This window comes from Sminthopsis crassicaudata, chromosome 4 (assembly GCF_048593235.1).
Source record: "Sminthopsis crassicaudata isolate SCR6 chromosome 4, ASM4859323v1, whole genome shotgun sequence".
Taxonomy (NCBI): domain Eukaryota; kingdom Metazoa; phylum Chordata; class Mammalia; order Dasyuromorphia; family Dasyuridae; genus Sminthopsis; species Sminthopsis crassicaudata.
Genome location: NC_133620.1, coordinates 71540377 through 71562662, shown reverse-complemented (window position 1 = coordinate 71562662; position 22286 = coordinate 71540377). Strand labels below are relative to the sequence as shown.

Here is a 22286-nt window from a genome sequence, read left to right as displayed (position 1 = left end):
GTAGAATGAGCTGGAGAAGGAAATAACAAATCACTCCAGTATTTTTGCCAAGAAAACCTCAAATGGGGTCATGAAGAATCAGACAAGATTGAAGTGAATGAATAACAGTAATAATAGTAAGATTTGTATGTATTTGTATACACACATACATATATATATATATATATATATATATATATATATATGTATACACACATATCTATATCATATACACAGGTATAGATATAGCTACATATATCTCTATACACATATAGATATATGTGTATATTTATATTTGTGTGTATGTACACATATTTACATATTTATGTATTTATTATGTAAAAGGAGTACAGTATAATGGATTTGGAGTTAGGAAGCCCTAGGTTCAAATTCTACACCAAACATGAGCTGAATATCTCCGAACAAGCCCCTTAACCTCTTGAGTCTCTGTCAGTTTCCATGTCTATGAGATGAGGAAGTTTGATTGCCTGCTCTCTAGGACTCTTTCTAACTGTAAAGCTATGATCCTATCATATGATTAAATATTTCCAATATATGAAAATAAAATTTTTTGGTTTGAATCTGTAATTTCACCAATATGGTAACTCTTGGGTTGGGAAATCACTGCCCTGAGGCAGAGCAGCAACTCCTCTGCAATCTGTTATCTTATAGAGTTTCCAAGATTCTATGACCTAAGTGACTTGTTCACAGTCATATGACTAATATGAGTCATAGGTGAGACTTGAATCTAAATCTCATTGGCTCCCAACTGTCCTGCTGCTCATTACTTAAATTTTCTTACTTTTTATAAATTCTCATGCTTTCAATGCCCCCAAAAATCTGCTGTCCATTGTAGGTAGGATTCTATTTTGTGGTGAATTGTAACATGTGCCTCAGAACATCATGCAATTGGGGACTACTTATTACTGAGTCTCTAAGTCTCCCAATGATGTTAGCAAACACCCAGTGGGGACAGCAGGAATAGGAGTTTGTGATTTGTTAACCTTGCCCAGGCTGAACAAATGCCTTGGTCTCCCTCTGTGCCATCTCCTTCCTTGGCTGGCTAAGTCAGCTTCTCTCCCTCCTGAGTTTTTAACTACCCGTTTTCAATCTCTCTTTACTGTCAAATTCTTCTCCCTCCTTCCAGATGTACTGACCATTCATGGGTATCCAGTTTTTTCCTCTAATGCATGAATGTGAAAAGAAGAAATAATCAAAAAGGCTATGTTAACCAACACATGCATCTGCTACTGATGTATTTGTGGAGATCTTGCAAATCTTTATTAAGGATTTATAGTCTGCCACTTCTGCAAATTCTACACATTACTTGGACTATTTATTACTGCTATAGTAACAATATGTGGTTTCGGGGAAATATGTGGTTTTTGATTTCCTGCAAGATTCAGGTCAAGTGTACCTTTTCTGAATCCCCAAGCTGCTAGTGTTTTCCCTTCTCAAGTTGCCTTACATCTAGTCTGCATGTTTTTTTTTTTTTTTTTTAATATATTTCTACTTAATCTTCCACATTAGACTACAGTAACAATAATAATAAATAATGATAGCTGACACTTTTCTATGCACTTACTATGTTCTGGGCTCTGTACCATGAGCTTTAGAATTATCACACTTCATCCTCATAACAGCAATTGGAAGTAGATTTTATTGTTATCCATATTTTATAGATGGGGAAACTGAGTCAAACAGAGATGAAGTGACTGATCCAGGATCACTTAGCTAATGTGTCTAAGGTTCATTTTTAACTCAGGACTCCCTGACTCTAAACCCAGTGCTTGCTCTCTGTCAACTAACCCACTTAGTTTCCTAAATGTAAGTTCCTTGAGGTCAGGGACTATTTCTTGGCTTTCTTTGTATTTCCAGTGCTTGTTGTTTGATTATCTCCTTTATCTATATGTATAGACCTGAAAAGGACATTTGCTAAAATCTAAAAGAGACAGATCCTCCAACAAACACATTTATTTCTGCTGTCTTAGAGGACAATTTAATTCAATTCAGCAGGCAGTTATAAGGTATTTATGCTCGATATAGAAGATATAACAACAAAGACAAAGTGATCTCTACTCTCAAGGAGCTTACATTCTACTGAGGGGATATAATAGGTATAAGTTAAATTAAGTTGCTGATGATCTCTAGGCCTCAGACTCATGGTTGAGTTAGTGGGGTGTCTGTCTCAAGCATGTGAAGACTTCCCTTGGAGGAATGGGACAGATGAGAACAATTTGTTTGAATAGTCATGAAGCATCTGAAACAGGGGCTGTGGAGTGCTTGGAGTTTGGTCAGATATTGAGGATCTCTCAAATCATCCAATGATCCTGGGCCATCACCAATCATCCTGACTTTTATCACTATATTTTGAGGACTATGGAAAAGAGACTGAGGCTAAAGATTTGTGCAATTTTGCTTCACATAAATCCAATTTGTACTTGAGTCAAGACATTACCTGTGAGATCATTGGTCCTCTTGGAAAACAAAGCACAAACAGCAGCAGTAATGACATATACATTGAGAAATGTATGAGAATGTAAGAGTGTGTAAAAAATGTAAGAGAAATGTGAAGTAATTTTAGCAATGATGGCTGTTATGGTGGTGGTAAGTAGAGTCACGAAAGGTCATGCTCTTGAACAATGTTTGATTTTTTCTGAACGAGAGGTACTCTAGAGCAAAACAGCATGCTTCTGACTCCTTCTGAAAGACTTCTGGTGATGGAAAATTACTACGTCTTGGGGGAATTTATTGTAGTTTGGGACAAATATAATTTTCTTCATGTTGTTCTACCTCTTTGTGATGTAAATGTGTTTCCTGGTTCTGCCCCATCCAGCCAAGCTCAGAATCTCTTATCTCTTCCTTATGACAGAGCTTAAATGTCTGCATGTCATAAAGAAATTAGATGAAGAAACTTAGCCCCAGAAATGGGAAGTGGCTTTCTTGGGGCACAGTTGTTTTATTGACATCACCAGGACCAGGACCAGGACCTAGGTCTGGCCTGGAAGAAACGGGGCATTAATTTTGGAGAGTTCCTTGTATGATTGCCAATCTTCCTTCTCCTCCCATTGGGAGGACATCTCACTAGGTTTGGCTCCTTCCATCTTGTCTTTTGAACAGGTTTATATACAACTTCTTTGAGAGCATTAGGGCAGTATGTGTATGCTCTCTTCCCTTGTCCTACTCTTCATGTCTCCTCATGTGTCCAGAGTTGAATTCTTGTCCTTAAGATTCTTCTGTAAGAAAGACCTATTATATTTTCAATTATTGACTGGCTTGCTTTTCCCCTTGACAAATGGGAACATCAATATTCTACTTTCTTTCCTCTCTTTCTTCTAGATCCTCTGCACTCTGGCTCTGACTTCATAATTTAACTTTAACTGCCTTCTCCAAAGTTGTCACTAATGTCTCTTTTTTTGAAGAGAAAGAGTTAAATGAATTTTTTGGACCATCAAAGTACATTGAGTATCCAACACTGGGATTTGAATTAAAGTCTTCCTGATTCTGGGTTTAATTATCTACTATACCACCTGGCTGCCCAGATCAACAGTCTTTTTTTTTTTTTTTTTTCCTGTGGCTGGGGTTAAGTGACTTGCCCAGGGTTACACAGCTAGGAAGTATTAAGTGCTTGAAACTAGATTTGAACTCGGGTCCTCCTGAATTCAAGGCTGGTGCTCTATCCACTGTACCACCTAGTTGCCCCTCCAGATCAACAGTCTTTTAATTGCCAAAAGCCCAGCATCTTAAACTGTGATTTGTGACTCCATATGGGGTTTCATAACTTCATATGATCATTAAATTATTATTATCAGTAAATGTTTAATTTGTATACCAATCTTATATACTCAAAGTCACATAAAATTACTCCAGTGAAAAGGGGTTGCAAATGGAAAAAGTTTAAGAAGCCCTGCTCTAAAGAAGTCTCTTAGCTTCAGGATCAAAGATACAGTTCTTTGTTTTGTCTTCAAAGCTCTCCATTGCCTGTCCCCTTCCTATAATTCTAATCTTTTTGTATTCTTGCTCCCCTCCATAATCTAGTTATTCTAGGTTTACTTGCTGCAACTAGAGTCCTCTCCATCTTCCTTTGCTGTAATGTTCTCTTTCTCATCTGTAGATTCTAGAGATTCCTTTTTCCAGGAGCCACTTCTTCCAGGAAGAAAGCCTTTCATGGCTCCCCAGCTGTTAGTGACATTTCATTTCCTCTATCATTACCTTCATCTACCTTGAATTCATTTTGTATATTCTGACTTACATATGTTGCCTTTCCTGTTAGAATGGAAGTTCTTTGAGGACATAAACTGTTCTTGTTTTAAACTTCTTAGCTCCAGTGTGCTTAGCGCAGTGCCCCCACAGTAAGCACTTCATAAATGCTGTTTATTGATTTGGTGACAATTAGAATTGTTGAAAATCATTAAAAGATTTCAACCAATTTTATCCCAATTTCTGCTTCTTCCTTCAGAGCTCAAATTGGATCACTTCCCTCAGTGTTTCCCTTGACCTTTAGTGAATCACATACTAAAGGAATGCACCATTCTAAACTCCTCAGGCTCTCGTTTAGTCTTGTAGAAATATTCCCCTCACCTCTATATTTAAGAAGATTTTCATTAGCTTGCAGAGTGTGGTCCCACCATTCTTATCTTTCCTTATCTCCTTTCCACTATTTTTACTATTTTTCTATTTTCTACTATATCTAAGGTGACATCAATACATGCTCGAATACTCAAATGAACCTGTGATTTCATGGATTTGGTTGTTCCTTCTAATGGTGGAGATCACAGCCTACCCAATTCTACCCATCCTCCTATCTGGGTGCAGGGACATTCAAAGGCAGATAGGAGCATCCTGGAAGTCTTTCTCACTTTTTCCTGACCTTGAGAAGATATCATTAGAGTTTCTGGATTGTCCACTTCACCCAATCCTTTCCTTCTAGGTGCTTAAGTGGATTGAGTATTAGATTTGGAATCAGGAACAAATGAGTTCAAAATTAAATAAGATATTATTTCTATAAATAACATTTCCTTTTTTACCTAGAAGTAGCTGGTGGTGTAGTGGAGAGCTCTGGGCTTGAAATCAGGAAAACCAGAGTTCAAATATGAATCTGGATATATAATGTCACTTGTCACTTAATCTCTGCCTCAGTTTCCTCAAGTGAGGAAATAAAATAAAGGTAATAATACTACTTACCTCTCAGGGTTATTGTTAGAACCAAAAGAGATAATATTTGTAAAAATTTTGCCTCTAGGAGCAAAATAAATTCTTATTCCTCTTCCATTTCTTTTTAATAGAGACAATATATTTAAAGCACTTTGCAAAATTTAATACTGTAAAACTGTACATAATGGTTTAGTTGTTATTATCTTCCTATTATACATTTCTTTGACATCAGTTTTTCTGAGAAGTTTCTCATCGGTTATATGCAATTTTCTAACATATACATACCATGTACTCTTTTCTTATACTTTGCAATTCCCACCCACCCTCGTTCTGGGATTCAATGACACCAGCCTTCTTGCTCTTTCTTGAACTAGTCACTCCATCTCTAGTCTCTGGGAATTTTCCTGACTCTTCCCTAAGCCTGCAATGCTCTCCCTCCCCATTTCTACCTCCTGACTTTCTTCAAATCTCAGCTAAACTTCCATCTTCAATTAGAAGGTTTAATCCATCCCTCTTAATCCTAATGCCTTTCATCTGTTGAATACTTCCTTAGATATCCCATGTATGATTGTACATAACTGTTAGGAGGTTATCTCCCCATAGACTGTTAATTCCTAGAGGGCTATCTTTTACCTTTTATTTTTGGTACCCCCAGTATTTAGGATAGTGCCAAGCATGTAGTAGGTACTTAAAAAATATTTACATACCCCCAATTGATTGTATATCAGTCACCAAGCATTTTTTTTTTTTGCTGAGGCAATTGGGGTTAAGTGACTTACCCAAGGTCACACAGCCAGGAAGTATTAAGTATCTAAGCCCAAATTTGAACTCAGGTCCTCCTGACTTCAGGGTTACACTGATTAGCTGCTCCGACATTCACTCTTGCAAAACCTTGTATTTCACATTTTTCTCTTTCCTACCCTTCTCTCCCTCTTCCTTAGACAGCAAATAATCCATTATAGGTTCAACAACAAGAGGCCTTTATTAAGTGCTTCCTATGGGCACTGAAGGAGACTACAAAGAAAATAAAAATCATCTCTGCCCTCAAGGAGCTAACTTCCTAATGATGGGAGAAATTATGCAAATAACTGTTTATACAAGATATCTATCAACTAATTTTCTTCTGTGTTATAGTCATATTTAATTCTTTGGAGACTTGCTGACATGCTGCAACTTGAGTAAAATGTTTGCATGAAAAAGCAGATTTTTGCTTTCATGGGAAGTTTGAGGTCATCTGAGGACCTCTGCAATTTCCTGTTTTCCAGCTCCTTTTTAACTCTGGACCTAAGTTACTAATCTAAAAGGGCACAAGAGCATGGTTTACAGAAAATCCAGGCAGGAAACCCTATAGATAGGGTTTCTCATGCAGAGTAAACCTGAAGGGGAGAGAGATGATGAATTCACTGGCTGTGAGCCTGCCTGCCTCCTCCTCCCACCCTTCAAACTCAGTCAAGTTTATTTTAGCTGCTGGGCACGTGTGATTGAACATGTCTATTCCATGCGCATTTGCAGAATTATGCTCTGGTCCTGGGGGAAAGCCCACCTTTTCCAGGCCGATCCCAAGGCTGCAGGGGGGCCGTGCCCCCTTCTGATGACTGGGTATGGGTGAAGTGGCAGGGTCTCAGAATCAGGAGGCAGCCCTACATCCTGGCAAAGAAGGAACTGCAAATGTACAGCATATTAAGTGGATGATGTTGATTAGTCTCACAGAGCTTCTGGGAGAGGGTCTGTATGAAAACAACTCTCTGGTTCCAGACAAGCACAGTAAATGGACTTTTAGAAGGGAAATTTTAGAAGAGAAGGAGAGGGGCATCATTGGGGGAGGGGAGATTATTGGTGAAGGGATGGGAAAAAGGAGGCAACAGTAGGAGGGGAGGGAGAGAAAAAGGCAAAGGTTGGGAGGACAAAATGGGGGGAGAGAGAAAAAAGATAAGGGGGCAGGGATAGAGGAGCAGGTGAAAAGACTGCCGGGAAGAGGTAGGAGGTAGATATGGAGGGGGAAGAAAAAGATGTGAGTGGGAAGATCAGAGTGCCTGATTGGGGTCTCATTTAATTAATTTGCCAGCATGTATAAAAACAGAAAATGTGGGGAAGAAATGCAGAACTGGGGGGTGAGACTCTGGGGCCTCCATCTGCTCCCTGGATCTGGGAAGTGAGTCCATCAGGAGGCTGACTACTCTGTTCCCATGGTCATTGTTTGGGGCTGACTCTTCTGTGGAGGCTGAGAGACCCTTCCTCCTCCTCCTCCTCCTCTTCAGTTTCACCAATTAGTGCACAGAATATAAAAAGGAGAATGAAGGGCTAGGGGCTGGGAGATCCCTCCTCCTCCTCCTCTTTCTCCTTTTCTTCCTTCTCCTCAGTTTCACCAATTAGTGCACAGACTATGAAAAGGAGAATAAAGGTCTGGGGGCTGGGCTAGGGGAGGGAGGAGCAGGATGCCCCCAGAGTGATGGAGAGAACAGGATGGCAGACAGAAGCCAGGTGGGCGTTCTTCAACCTCTTTATGAGTTCACTAAAGGTATCTTGGTCACACTCTGTTCCCTAACCATCTGTGGATTGTTCCAGGTCAAACATATGTCCAGGGAAAGGACACATCTTCCTTTCTTCAGCTCTCAATTTCTTCAAGCTATATAAAACACTTCTGATTTCTTTTTCTTCCCACTGAAGCCCTCATTTGCCAGCCTTAGCTGCTGTCAGTCAATAAAAATTTATTAAGTGCCTACTGTGTGCCAGACACTGTGTTAAGTATTGGAAATGCAAAAAGAGGCTCCCAGGAGTGACAACTTGCAAACATCTATATATAAGCAAAGTATAAGCAAGATAAATTGGAGATAATCAGCTGAGGGGGAGGACCTTCCTACTTCTAGATTTCCCTCTTCAATCCATGTAGTGTTCAATCCATCCAAAAACACAAGCTACCTGCTATGATTGTGCGAGGTAAAAACTTTTAGTGGCCCCCCAATTGCCTTTAAGATAAAAGTCAAAATCTTCAGCCTGTTTTAAAGCCCTCCCTATGGTTAATTCCTACTTAGCTGGTCACCTTCCTCTCATAACTACTTTCCTTCATTAAATTTTTCTTCTACCCAAACTGGCTTATTTACTGTTTTCTAAGCTGGATGTTACAGTTCTCCCTTTCAGTTAGTTCATCCCCCAAGTCCACCTGGGGGATCAGTCAGCCAGACTGTCAATAAGCAGTTATTAAATCCTTATTATATGCTAGGCACTGTGCCAAGAAAGAAAGAAAGATAAAAAATGGTCCCTACCCTCAAGAAGCTTATATTCGAATAAGAAAAAAACAAAACAAAACATGAAAATAACTGATGAATAGAAATCTCTAAAGGGAAGAATAGGAGCTGGGGCTTTGGGAAATGCTTCTTGGAGGAGATAGTATTTAATTTGAGTCTTGAAGGAAGCTAGGAAAATTGAGAGACTGAGTTTACTGAAGAAACTAAAAAATTCTGGGCATAGAGGACAATCAGTATAAAGGCAAGGAGTTAGGAGGGTTGTGTTCAGGAATAACATAAGTAGGTTAAGTGTTATGTGGAGAATTCTGGATTTCTTGTCAGGTTCATCTCAGATACCAACTCTTGATCCCTTCTCTCCCAGTTAATGCTTCCATTTACCTCATTGATTTTTCTGGGCATTTGTTTTAGTTTTCAAGAGAATGTAGGCTCCCCAAGAGCAGGGACTGCTTTGATTTTTGTCTTTCTCTCATACTTATAGTGTTTTGTCACAGTAGGCATATAATAACAATAGCTAATATTGATGTGCCAGGCACTGTATTAAGTGCTTTTCAAATATTATTTCATTTAATTTCTCACAACAACCCAGGAAGGTAGCTACTATTATTATCCCCATTTTACAGATGAGGAAACTGAGGCAAACAGAGGTTAAAGTGACTTGCCAATCCATAAGTGTATGAGGTCAAAATTGAATTCCAAATTCAGCATTCTATTGAATTTAGTTAAAAGCAGTCAAGTCAATAAGCAATAATTAAATGCTTTCTAGGTGCCCTAGTTCAGGAGAAAGGTATTGCTATCAGTGGAGAGATTGTAGAGAGCCCTAATGTTGAATTGATCTGAAAATGGAGGGAATTTTGACAAGGTTTCTTAAGGTTTTGGGCTGCATATTTTGTTAAGCTCTCTCTGTGCTGCAGTTAGAAAATGTGACCACTGTAGTTATAGCTATCTTGAGATTTGGGCAAATTTTTGGGTGAATTGAGGCAATTTTCTAAGTAACAGGAATTATCTGGCTATTTGGATAATTCTCTCAATTCTCTGACCTCACCATGCACAAAAGAGGTAAGAAGCTTGTGAGCAGGATTGTCTCCAGGATCGTTGATGACTTCCTGTGTTATAGATTACAGCAGGTAATACTTAAAACTAAAGTCCTAACTATTCACCATCATGAGGCATAAGGAAGGTAAATGGTTTCCTGGAATTGTTCCAGGAGCAGAGAAAGGAACAAAACTCTGATTTTCTCTCAACTGCTCTAATCCTCAGCCACTCTTTTTGGCTATATGCCTGGGACAACTCCATCAAACTTGAAGAGACCATGAGTTGATGGTCTAGCTGATGGAAGGGGGAAGGAGGGGAATAAACCCCAGCTCTTTGCAAAACACTACAAAAATGGGAAGTAGCAACGTATGGCAAAGCCAGAGTCAATGACTCCTGATCTTAAGAACATGTTTTCCAAACCTGTTGGGGGCCAGACCTAATAAATCAGAGCCAGAGAATGCTTCTTTCTAGCATTCCCACCAACACATCCTGCTGGGCCCTCCAGGGGACTGGGTGTTTATTAAGCCAGATGTCTTCTAGAAGCCCTCAGACACCCTTAAATCTGCCCCACTAAGTTATCCTTCCCTTCCCTTCCCTTCCCTCTGTCCACCTAGGATATGATCCCTCACCTGGGAGTCTTCTGCCCAAAGGAATGGAAATCGGGATCACTGAATCTCGCAAGATATTTAGATAAAATCATTCTATAAGGGGCCTACCATTGTACCAGTCATAGAATGGATAGCATGGTTGAGGAGACAAAGTCTCCCCTTGGGCTGCCTCAGGTGAGGTCTTGAGCAAAGTCTGGGTGATCAATTATCAGTTATATGGTAAAGGAAGTTCCTATTCAGGTACAGGCTGAATCAGATAACCCTCTTTTAAGTTTGAGCTTCTGTGAAAAAATTGAATATAAACAATGGGTTTAATAATCACCTTCTGGCTTGAAGCAAAATTGAAGTTTTAAAAAGAGAGCAGCCATAGAAGGCTTCACCAAGTAGGATTTGATGGAATCGGGACAGATAGAGAGGGTCTAATGAAGGTGGGGAAGGAGGAAAGCAGAATAAAGATACAAAAGCCAGACTGAGTATCCCATGTAGGTTGAGCATGATGAGAAAGGAGGCTATCCACTGATCAGCTAGGAGATATAAAGTGGGGTCCGTTGAATGCTAAACAAAAGAGTTTGGATGTTATAGAATATGGAATCATTGGAGGTTTTTGATCTGGGGCTCAATTCAGATGACATGTAAGGGAGATTAGTGACATACAGGACAGATTATTTGGGAGAGAGAGATATAAGGGAATCCAAAATAATAATAGTAATAATAGCTAAAATATATATAGCACTTACTATGTGCTGAGCACTGTGCTGAGGATTTTACAAATATTATCTCACTCAATCCTAAAACCAGTCATGTAAGGTAACTGCTCTCATTCCCATTTTACAGTTGAGCCAGACAGAGGTTGTACAGGGTCTTATAACTAGATTGAAACACAGGTTTTTGACTCCAGGTCTAGCAGTGTTTCCACTGTACCTTCTTCACCCTTGGCTGAAAATACCATCTTGCTGCCTGGAGAATGGAAACCACAAGAGCCATCAGCCAGAAATCACCTTTCTACCTGATGTGGTAGCTTGATTGGCTTTTGTGTTGGTTCAGCAATCAAATAGGGGATGGGAGTGGAGAGGGATTCAACTCAATAATGAATCATTCATAACCAAAGGCAGGGAGAGGATATCTGCCTATGCTTGCTTCTTGGTGGTCCCCTAAGGACAGACAGAAGTTATCTGTGCATAAGTTTGAGGGGGAGAAGAGAAGGGGAAGGGAGAGAATCTTTTATCTGGGAAATAGAAAGGCAGGGGGGAGTTTGGGAAGACTGAAAAGAAAGAATCTGGGACTTGGGAACTGATTAGCGATAGAAAAGGATGGGGGTCAAGTCAAGGATGCTTTGTACAGTGGAGTAAGGTGAGACTGGACCCACGAATCGGGACATCTGGGTTATAATCCCAGTTCTACCCCTGAGCCTGTGTGACATTGAGCCTGAAGACTGTGTCACTTTTCTGGGCTTCGGTATAATAGGTAGGTGTTGTCGGACTGGGTGAGCTCGGAGGTCCCTGTCAGCTGCCCAACGTTGTGATTATAAGATTGGTTGTATAAGTGACAGGAATAGGGGGAAATGAGGTGAGTGGTAGAAACCATGTAATTTACTTCAGACCTTCCTGGCCCTTTTATCCTCAAGCTCTACAGCCCTGAGCCAGCTTCAATAATACCCCCCTTCCAATGCCTGTGAATCTCTGACCCAAGAGATCCTGAGAGTCTGTACTTTTAGGAAGGTGTGGTGGCTGGGGCGACTAGCCATTTAAACTTGTTATATATAGGCTCCATTCTACTTCTGCTTTGCATAAGAGTACAATATAAATGCAGGTTCCTATTGCTTTCATGCTTCTCTTTAGGATTGCGGGAAAAGTAAAAAAACTTTTCACACTGGATGTGAAGAGTTGGGATATGTGTTCAAATCCTGATTCCACTATTCCTATGATCTTGGACCAGTCACCTTCCCTATTTGTGCTCTAATTTTTTCGTTTGCAAAATGAGGAATTGTACTGGATTTCCTCCAAGATGTTTTAGTTCTGAGTCTATGGTCTCATTTTCTCCCCTCTTCCACCACAAGAGCCTTGTGAGGTAATGTGCAGAGTGGAACCTTCTTCTCTTCTTTCCATGGTTCTATGCTGGTTCTTACTCACTAAGCATTTATTTATTGTGTCTCCCGTGTGCTAGGCAACAGGGCTACAAATTCAATCAGTGAAACAATCTCTACTTACAATATTTAAAATTTAGATTTTAACAGTACCCTGGTAGACTGGGTAAAATATCAGGGATTACTGGGATTGTGTGGGGCAGGTGTGAAATTTCACCTATCTGGATGTTTCCTCCATTTGATGGTAACCCATCATTTTAGAAACTAAGAGATAAGGGATTTGTCCATAGTCAACACAAGTTTGTTCCTGAGACAGGACTTGAATCTAGCTCTTCATGACTTAAGGCTGACCATCTGTAGGCTGTATCATTCCTTTATTCAGGAATCATGAGTAAATTATGGTTTGTTGATTATGAAGCTGTTTGATACAACATATGCAATATTATAGTTTTTCAGAAAAGTGACAAATAAGTGAGAAACTCCAAAAGAAAAGTAGAAATAGGAGATTGAAAAGTGAGGTGACAAGGAGACTTTTTTTTTTTTTTTGCCAATCATACATACTACAGTATCCACTGTCATTAATGGAAGAAGATATTACTTATTTACTTTTAATGGGAATGCTCTTTGTTTTTTTTTTTTTTGTTTGTTTGTTTTACACATAATACTACCCACACTGGTTCCTCTAAGTGCTGACCATAGACTTGTGTAGGATGGCTGTTGAAAGTTGAGCAAACAATGGGTGACCTTGGAAAAGAGAAGGGTTAAATAACTGAACTGGGAATAACCCTATAACCTTGTCTTTCTGAATATCACATTTTCAGCAGCTGAACCAAACAGATAAAAGGCAAAGGTTATTAGGGTATAGATAGCCAGAAGCTATTATCAACTAGAATTAACCAAGCTATCCCTTGAGCTATAGCTGCTATTGTGATTAACTTCTCCCTTGGGTCATTCACCAGTTTGGGGGTTAGAGATATGATGCACATATATTGAGCATGTGCACACATAATGCACATATGTTATATTTTTGAATTCTAAGTCAATGAAAACCTTTAGGACAGAAATTCTTTGTGTATGGACTCCTCTGGCAATCTGGCAAAACCAATAGACATCTCATAATAATTCGTTTAAGATGCATAAAATAAAATACAGAGGATTACAATAATATTAAATATCGCTTTTAAACTATAAAAGAACCAAGTCCATGATCCCCCAAATTGAGAACTCCTGTTTTAGAGGGTAAAGAAGAGACTGGACATCTAGAACTTTGTCTACCCATAGGTACCATTCTTCTCCCTTCCTCCATAGTGCTTTAGTCTAATTTCTCTTCTTTTTCCCCCTTTCTCTCGTGACAGATGGAGTGGCGGCTTTCCGCGCTTTCCTGAAGACTGAGTTCAGTGAGGAGAACTTGGAATTCTGGCTAGCCTGTGAGGAGTTCAAGAAAACTCGATCATCCACCAAGCTGGTTTCCAAGGCCCACAGGATTTTTGAGGAATTTGTAGATGTGCAGGCTCCTCGAGAGGTATGTTGGGCTGTCTAAGACATTCATTTCTGCTCATCTTGGCTCTATGTGGTGAAATAGGAGTCTTATTCCAAGGAGGAATCCATTTGTTCTGAATTGAGCCTCATCAGCTTTATCTGTTTATAACTACTGCTAAATTGCTAGGAATTTCTAAAGGTTTAGAAATTCAAGAAGAGGAGTAAGAAATAGATAAATAGATAAAGACAGACAAAACATTTATTAAGCACTTACTGCAGACACTATGGTAATTACTGAGCAAGTAAATACATACAAGCAAGATAGTCCTGTCCTTAAGTAACTAACATTCTAAGGGAAGAAAATAACACATAATGGGAAAATGGAAAAGGAAATGGTACATGGGTGTGCCTAAAGATGCCTGAGAAAACTGCTAGAACTGAGCAAGAGAAGACCAAACCTGGCCAGTTAAACCCCAAGGGGCTTCCAGAGGCCAATTTTCTTATCAGGAATGGAGATGATAGTAGACTGTAGATTGGAGTGGGGATATGTTGAGTGATCTCTTAGGTGGTCGTGTATGGAAAGAGCTATTTTGATGCAGGACTCTCGCTAGGGACAAGCCAAAAGGAATTGTTCTTTCAGCTTTCAGATGGGATTTCTTAGAAAGAAGTGAGAGGAGCCCGGGAGAATTAAATCATGTGGGAGGAAATGCAGGGAACAAACATTTATTAAGCACCTGCTATATGACAGGCACTGTGCTAACGGCTTTACAGATATTATTTCATTTATGATACAAGGCTGAGTTACAACTCTGGAGAACTTTGACTAATCTGTTTTCATTACCAATTGCCCATTTGCATTGGTAGAGTGAATTGTCTTACAAGGACCTCTCCTTATCAGTTCAATTCCTATCCCTATCTTATGTAATTCCCAATTTAGAACATACTTATATGTATATAATATAGCTATAGATGTATTTGTTGTTCTTTATCCTTTGTTCTTGAAGAGGACCATTACATCAGGGAGAGGATGCTGTGACATGAGAGAGAACTGGATTTAAGTAGGGGAGGGCTGTGTAAGGTCACCTGCCTCATTTTCCTCTCCAGAGCCATCTGGGTCCACTGGCCAGATATAGGTCAAAATGACTGGAGATGGCTCTAGATACAAGGGAGACTTTGACTTTTTTAAGCTAAAGTCTAAATACACAGACACAAATACATATACATACATTTTGGGGGGAGATTGTTTAGAAACATTTGTCACTTCCTAATAAATATCCCTTCTTTACAATACTTTGTTGCAAAATAGAATTAAGCAAAACAATGCAATAGAGTAGGAGGATTACTATTTGGTAACAGAAAGGAAAAATATGTGTTTAAATTATGATAGTTTGGTTCTGGGATGTTCTCTTGGATTTAACTGGAGTCTTGTTGACTTGTGGTCATGGATATGGTTTTCCCTCTTTCTTCTCTGCATCAGATCTTCCCATGTCTCTTTGAATTCATGTCTGTCATTGATTATTGTGCAAAAATATTCCATTATGTTCATATGAGAGGCAATGGGGCATAGTGGATAGAAAACTAGCCAAAGAACCAGAAGACATGTGTTCATGTCCTTGCAATTGATACCTACTGGATGGGAAGTTATTTAAAATCTCAGACTCTCAAAAATGCTTTAAAATGGAAGTTGTAGGGGTAGCTGGCTGATGCAGCTGATAAAGCCCAGGATTGGAGTCAGGAAGACATGATTCAAAATATGATCTTAGATACTTTGTAGCTGTGCTAGTCTGGGCAAGTCACTTAGCCCTGTTCCTCATCTGTAAAATGGGCTGGAGAAGGAAATGACGAATCACTCCAGTATTGCTGGACATGACTGAACCAAAGTAAGTTGTAGGGAATGTGCCCGTTTGCATCAGCAGAGGGAAATGTCTTGCAAGGACCTCTCCTCATCAATTAAATCAATTAAATTTAGTTCCTATCCCTATCTTATTATATAATTCCCAATTTGGAAGGGATGTTTCAACACCCTTGTGATGTTTTAATGGAAGCCCTTTTTTTGAAGGGGGAAACTGTGAAAAAAAAAGTGGGATCTTATCAGATGCGCTTATTTTGCAGTTAAGAAAGGAGAAGGGGTCTGCCTTGGAAATGTCTGCTGAAGGTCTCAGAAATAAAAACCTGTCATTAAATTGAATTTAGTTTGAAAAGAGCTCTAGGGAGGAGTCAAGTGCCTTGAGTTCTAACCTCAGTCCCACCAGTCATGTTGAATAGCATATTAGACCTGAAAGGACCTTGGAAATAACCTAATTCAATTCCTCCTCAGTTGATAATTACTCATGTCTGAACAAATCACTCCATTTCTTTGTTCTTTTCTTTCTTCAACTGTCAAGTAGGGATAACTTCCCTTCTTACCTCAGGGGGATAAAGATCGAAACCAGTCACCTCTGGGAAAGTGTTTTGACAAGCAGAAAACTTTACCGAGGTACAGCATGGAATAGTGGATGGGAGTTTGAACCCAGGAAAACCTGGGTTCAATCCTGCCTCTGACACATCCTAGCTATAGGCAAATATCAGTATGCTGGGCAATTCCACAGGGAATGTTTTGCACAGTGGTCTGGATTTCTTTCTTCTAACCCGACTCCTCCTCCATTCTCTCCATTTCCCACATGCTCATACCTAAACAGAACAAAACAAGGAACTATGCAGATATAAATTGTTTATTGCTATTCATAATGATAAAACAAACAAACAAACAAACAAACAAAAACTAACAAATTCAAGGTAAGCCTCCAAACACCAGGCTTCTAGCTTCCTTATAATCTTGCTCTTTCTTTATGTCTCCAGGTGAACATAGACTTCCAAACTCGGGAAGAAACAAGGAAGAACATGCAAGAACCCTCTTTAACATGCTTTGACCAAGCCCAGGGGAAAGTGCACAGCCTTATGGAGAAAGACTCTTACCCCCGGTTCCTGAGGTCCAAAATGTACTTAGACCTTCTGACCCAAAGCCAGAGGAGGCTCAGTTAGAGCTGAGATGGGGACCCATGGAAATCACAAGCCTTCCCCTTCCCCCAGCTGCCAAGACCATATTCCAATGTGAACCGCCATCAGTGTTTAACCGCAGTGGAGTTTGGGGTGGGAGGCTGGGGGTGGGAGGAAAAGAGTCAGTGGGGCTTCTTCCACTGTGTGACCCAACCACCATTGGCCCGGTTGTGTTTGTGGGTTAATGGTACTGTCTCACAGCTGTTACCCTTCTCTGGGTCAGAAAATGGCCCTTCATAATGCCTCGGGTCATTTCTGCTGAGAAGGCAGGTTTGCTATGCTGGGCTAATATGTAAATAATGCAAAAGCAATTCACTCCCCTCTCCCTTTTCCCGGCCACCACATTGTATTATCTGACTTCTTGCTAGTTCCACATCCTTGAGAGGAACAAGGGGGGAAGATGACCATGGGTCTCTCTGATGGGATTTGCAGTTCAGAAACTGTTGCCGGTCCTGGGTATTTGGACATCATTGTACCAGAAAGGAAGTTCCCAGGAATCCTAGGCTACCAGAGATGGAAGGGGGGAAAAAATATTTATTAAGCGTCTACTATGTGCCAGGCACTGTGCTAAGCGCTTTACATTACTATCTCATTTGATAATATCTCATTTTATATATACATATTATATATATATATATATATCATTTGATTTCAGATGGGATTGAATTAGTAGTCAGCTATTTCTTTCATTTCCATTGGCCACCATTCAGTGGGGAAAGAATAGGGGTAGGGTGGGGAGGTGGGGCCATTGGGACAAGCTGTAGTCACTGCCCATCCTAAATTAGGAGGCTGATAGACTCTCACTATAGCATTCTCGTGAAGGGACCTAACAGGGAGTTCATGGACACAGTCACAGCTATTTTCTGCTCATAGGGAAGCAGAGGATTCTCTCTCTGATGAATTTTCTAAGTATGATCCCCTGTGGTCATCTGTGGTGAATGGGTGCATTAGACTATTGCCAGGAAGGACAGGGAGGTAGATGTAATGTCCAATCCCCATATTTGTTCAGCCATTTTCCAGAGGTGAAATGACCGACAGAAGTAATAACAATAGGCTTTCTTAACCCGTCTGCCCCATTCCCCTGTGATATCAGATATCACTGTCCTGGCCTCTCAGGATAGAAAATCGATTCACACAACATAGCCAGTCTTTATCCAGGTCCTACTGTCCTTGATTCCAACCCCAAAAGGGAGGACATATAATTAAGATGGGAAAATTAGGCACCCAAGTCAGAAACTCTCTTATCTATGGAGTCCTCTATTTTCCCCCAAAGATCTCACTAAAGCAACTACTACCCTAAAGATACAGTAGCTTTACCTTTTGGTGATGATCCTGGTATGGAAGATGGAACTGGGGGTGATTAAGAAAAAGGGTAATCACTAGATTGGCACTCCAGTGGGGCTAGTGTCAGAGAGCTTTACCTGTTAATGATTGGAAATTGTTTGGAAGCCCTTTCTGGCATCTAGTCTCAGCTACCTAGAACCAAACTAATTTGGGCACAGATGTGTGACCCTCAAGGAAAGAAGCACTTAGGTGAGCTAGGAGAAGGATACCTGTCAGGTGCTTAGTCCCTAGTTAGGATCACTGTGTAGACTGTTCTGCTAAATTAGGGTAATTAGCTGTTGGAATAATAATATGTGAAAAGTGACTACGTAGTGCAATGGGAAGAACCCTGTCCTGGAGTCTGGGTTCCAGTCCCTTTTTTGCCACAATCTACTGTGTGACTTTGGACAAGTCATTTCATTTTCTCTGGAAGACTGGTTTTCTTATATGTAGAATGATCAGGAGTGGTATTTGGGGGTGGGGAGGGGTTAGAGCCTCACTAAAGTCCTTTCCAGTTCTGAAATTCTAGGGTTTTGGTTCTTTGTGGTGCCCTTCAGACTCCAGGACCCTCGGCATTTAAGGGATAATGTTAGGATTGCTCCAAAAAAAAAAAAAAAAAAAAAAAAAAACAACAACAACAACAACAAAAAATAATATAAAGCAGGGGAATTGAGTTTGGCACCTGAGCTCTGAGGGGGCTGGTGATGCTCAGGAGCCAAGCACAAGCACTGCATCCTCTCTTGGGGGTGAGTGAGTTATGGCACCTTCGCTATTTAAGTGTGTTTTCAAGTAGTGTCCACATTTCATTTTGTCCTGTCCCCCTACCTTTTCTCCCTTTGCTAGTGGGTGGGGGCCAGTCTCTGGTTAATCTTATTTTTTATTGTTGTCAGGGGTTCTTGCACTGCCAAGGGAGTGTGTGTGTGTGTTTGTGTGTGTGTGTGTGTGTGTGTGTGTGTGTGTGTGTGTGTGTGTGTGTGTGTGTGTGTTGTTGTTGTTGTTGTTGTCAGTGTATCTATATGTAGTAGCATCGTGGAGTTTAGGGGGCAGGTTCTCCCCCTCTCTTTAGGTCTGTAACTGGGAGACACCAGGAGTTCCATTCCCAAGAGCTCTGGAGCCTGGAAATGGATGTTTCTAAGTAGATCAGGCAGTTCCTCCCCTTCCTTCCCCTTCTCCCCCCAGTTCCAATCCTCTCTCTTTCCTGAACCAACAGGAAACCAATTTCAGCTGAAGCTGCCAGAATGAATTTAATGAGATTGCTCTCTTTAAACACAGGGTAAATACTTTAAACCACTGTTTACATAGGAAATTTGCGTCTATGGCCAGCTTTCCTGCCAAATTTCAAGCACATCTGAAGGGAAACAGCACAGATTTCTGAAGAATCCAAGCAAAATGTGAAAGGCCCTTTTACCGCTCACCTGAGTGGTGGAAGGGTAGGGATGAAAGGGAGGGGAGGTTGGGAGGAATCTAAAAAAAGCTAGGCCGTGTCTTCAATTCAGGCTTTAGAGCTTCTTCTAATTACGGGGATGAGCTCTTCAGGTGGGGGTGGTGTCTTGGCAGGTTGGCCACTGCCTCCCCCACAAGAAGGAGGTGTGAAGGACCAAGCTTTAGGATTCTGAGGCTTGTAGCTAAGGGAGGGCGTATGTGGGTGGGTGTGTCCCTTGGTGTATAATAGGCATATTTAGAGTGCTGGGTAACATGTGTGTGATTACTGAGAGTATCAAATTATAAGGGTGAGGTCCTTTCTCCACAAGGCAGACCCTTTATGTCTTGATTCTCCCCAGAGATTCAGAGTTGTCTTTCCTGCTGCCCTCTCTGGGAACTTTGGTTAAGTCAAACCTAGATCATTATTACTATTATTATTATTATTATCATCATCATTATTGTCTGTAATGAAACAAAGAGAAATGTTTACAGCATCAAAAGCAATATCCAAACATACCTCACTCCTGTCCCCTTGTCTCTCTCCCCTTCCACTCTCCTTTCCTCTTCCCTTCCCTTCTTTCTCCTCCTCCTTCCTTTCCCTTCATGTGAGGAATGGTTTTTTCCCAGTAAGTTCTTCCTTTCTTGCAGGGCTGCTGGGGCTTCTGCTATTGTCTGCCTTCTAGGCATGGTGCTTGCTTTGGTCCTGAAATATGTACAGAGGATAAAACAAAAGCCAGAGCAAGATGGGCAGCAAGGATATTCCCTAACCACCTTTTTCCTTTGGCCTTTGGGGTTGCCCTGAAGTTTGCTGCTGCCCTGGGCAAATTAAAAATAAGAATAAAACCAGCCCACCTGCTGGAAATTTCTTCCACTTCCCTATTATGTCCCTTCTTCATTGACATTGGCTAAACAAGGAAAGTCTCTAAAGGGGGGGAGGGCAGAACTGAGCTACTTTTCAGCAGGGCTAAAGATTGGTGAAGATCATTTGGCAGGAGACCCCAAAGATTGGATGAGTGTAGGTAAGATCCAGAATTCCAAAAAAGAAAATGTTGTCTACCCCTTGAATTCTATTCAGAAGACTGTGCCAGTTGTACTAGGTGCCAGAAATAAAGAGACAAAGGTGAAAATAAGTCTTGCCCTGAAGGAAATTACTCTCTCCTGGGCTGCCCTAAACTTTACTCTCCTGTAAATCCTCACCAACCCACTGTGTTTCCCCAGACTAATTTATCTGTGGACAGACAGAGCCTCATGTGCATTCTTAACTGGTGAATGTGCTGAATAGTGGAAAGAGAGGTGCAAGATAGGTCCTTTGTGCAAAGTCTTCCTGATCCCTTTATCACAATGCTTCCTTCCAGCTCACCTGCTTTGTGGATAGTTGGGACACTGCCCTATTTTAGCTGCCAGCCAAAAGGTTTGGATGTTCTTTTGGTTCCAGCCTTTGGGTTTGGGCTGTACCTATGACCTCAAGACCTTAGTATTGGTTAAGTGAGAACTCAGGTAACTGAGTGAGGCATTGGTAGGGTTCTAGTGAGAAGAATCTCATTGTTCTCTCTAGGGATATCATGTGCTGTGACTCTCATGGTCTTTTAGCTACCTTTGGGTTCAGTTTCTCGGTGGCTTTGCTAGTTCTGTCAGTTGCAAGCCGCTTTTCACTCGTTTCTCTATTTTTAAATCAGGGTGAAGAGAGGCAATTGCCCTTTGAGTTTTATCCACTGGAGAGGCAATCATCCAGTTCCCAGCTAATTTTATTCTCTGGTGCTCTCCACAGAATTTGCTGCTCTGGATTAAACCAAAGCTGTGAAACTGATGCCTTCCCAGGCCATAGAAGGCCCAGCACTGGGGAGTGTGATCTGAAGTCTTTCAATGGGGCTTCTTGCTTTGGCTCTGCCCATTGTTGGACTGACTCATTTTAGGCAGTTCTGCAGTCTGAAAACTGAAGCACTAGGGCCCTGGGCTATGGAGAAGATTAGGTTGTGGTGAGGGGAGAGGGGATGAATTTGATTTTCCTAGGAGCTGGGAAAGGTGAGGATGTGGGTGGAAGAGATGGGGAGGGAGAGAGGTGGAATGGAAGGAGCAGTAAAGAGGACATAATTCATGTTCTTTCCTTCCCTTCTTTCTTTCCTTCCTTTTTTCCCTTTTCTTCCTTCCCCCTTCTCTCCTTCTCTATCTTTTTCTTTTCTTCCCTCCTTCCCTCCTTCCCTCCTTCCTCCTTCCCTTCCTCTTCCTTCCTTCCTTCCTTCCTTCCTTCCTTCCTTCCTTCCTTCCTTCCTTCCTTCCTTCCTTCCTTCTTTCTTTCTTTCTTTCTTTCTTTCTTTCTTTCTTTCTTTCTTTCTTTCTTTCTTTCTTTCTTTCTTTCTTTCTTTCTTTCTTTCTTTCTTTCTTTCTTCTTTCTTCTTTCTTTCTTTCTTTCTTTCTTTCTTTCTTTCTTTCTTTCTTTCTTTCTTTCTTTCTTTCTTTCTTCCTTCCTTTTCTTCCTTTCTCATCTTCCTTTCTCCTTCCTTCTTTCTTCTTTTCTCCCTTTCCTTTTTTTGTCCTCCTTTCCATACCCTTTTCTCTCCCTTCCCTCCTCCCTTTTTTCACCTCTCCCCCTCTCTCTCCTCTCCTCTCTTCCTCCCTTTCCCCTTCTCCTTTCCTCCCATCCTCTTCTCTTCCCTTTCCTCTTCATCTTCCCTTTTCCTTTTCTTCCCTCTTTTTTCCCTCTCTCCCCTTCTCTTTTTCTTTCTCCTCCTCCCTCCTTTCTCCCTTTTCTCCTGAAACAGAGCTAGCATTAGCAGTATCCTCAATAATAAGAAAGAAAAGGAAATGATTGGATTTTGAAAAGGCTGAACCCCCTTTCTCTAGCACCCTGTGTCCCAGAATCCTTTTATTCCTATCCTTACTCTCTTGTAAGCACAGCTGAAAAAAGAGTTGTCTATTCCATGAAGT

General features: G+C 40.8%; 1 protein-coding gene across 3 annotated transcripts in view; it reads left to right on the top strand.

Moving 5' to 3' along the window:
• The window catches only part of RGS8 (regulator of G protein signaling 8), a 69981-nt gene extending 48420 nt beyond the window's left edge, over nucleotides 1-21561 (top strand). For all 3 annotated transcript variants that reach the window (XM_074308537.1, XM_074308538.1, XM_074308539.1), the window contains 2 exons: nucleotides 13457-13623; nucleotides 16419-21561. In XM_074308537.1, coding sequence (XP_074164638.1) covers nucleotides 13457-13623; nucleotides 16419-16601 — 350 coding nt within the window. In that variant the 3' untranslated portion in view covers nucleotides 16602-21561. The remainder of the gene's footprint in view (nucleotides 1-13456; nucleotides 13624-16418) is intronic.
• Nucleotides 21562-22286: the final 725 nt, after the last annotated feature.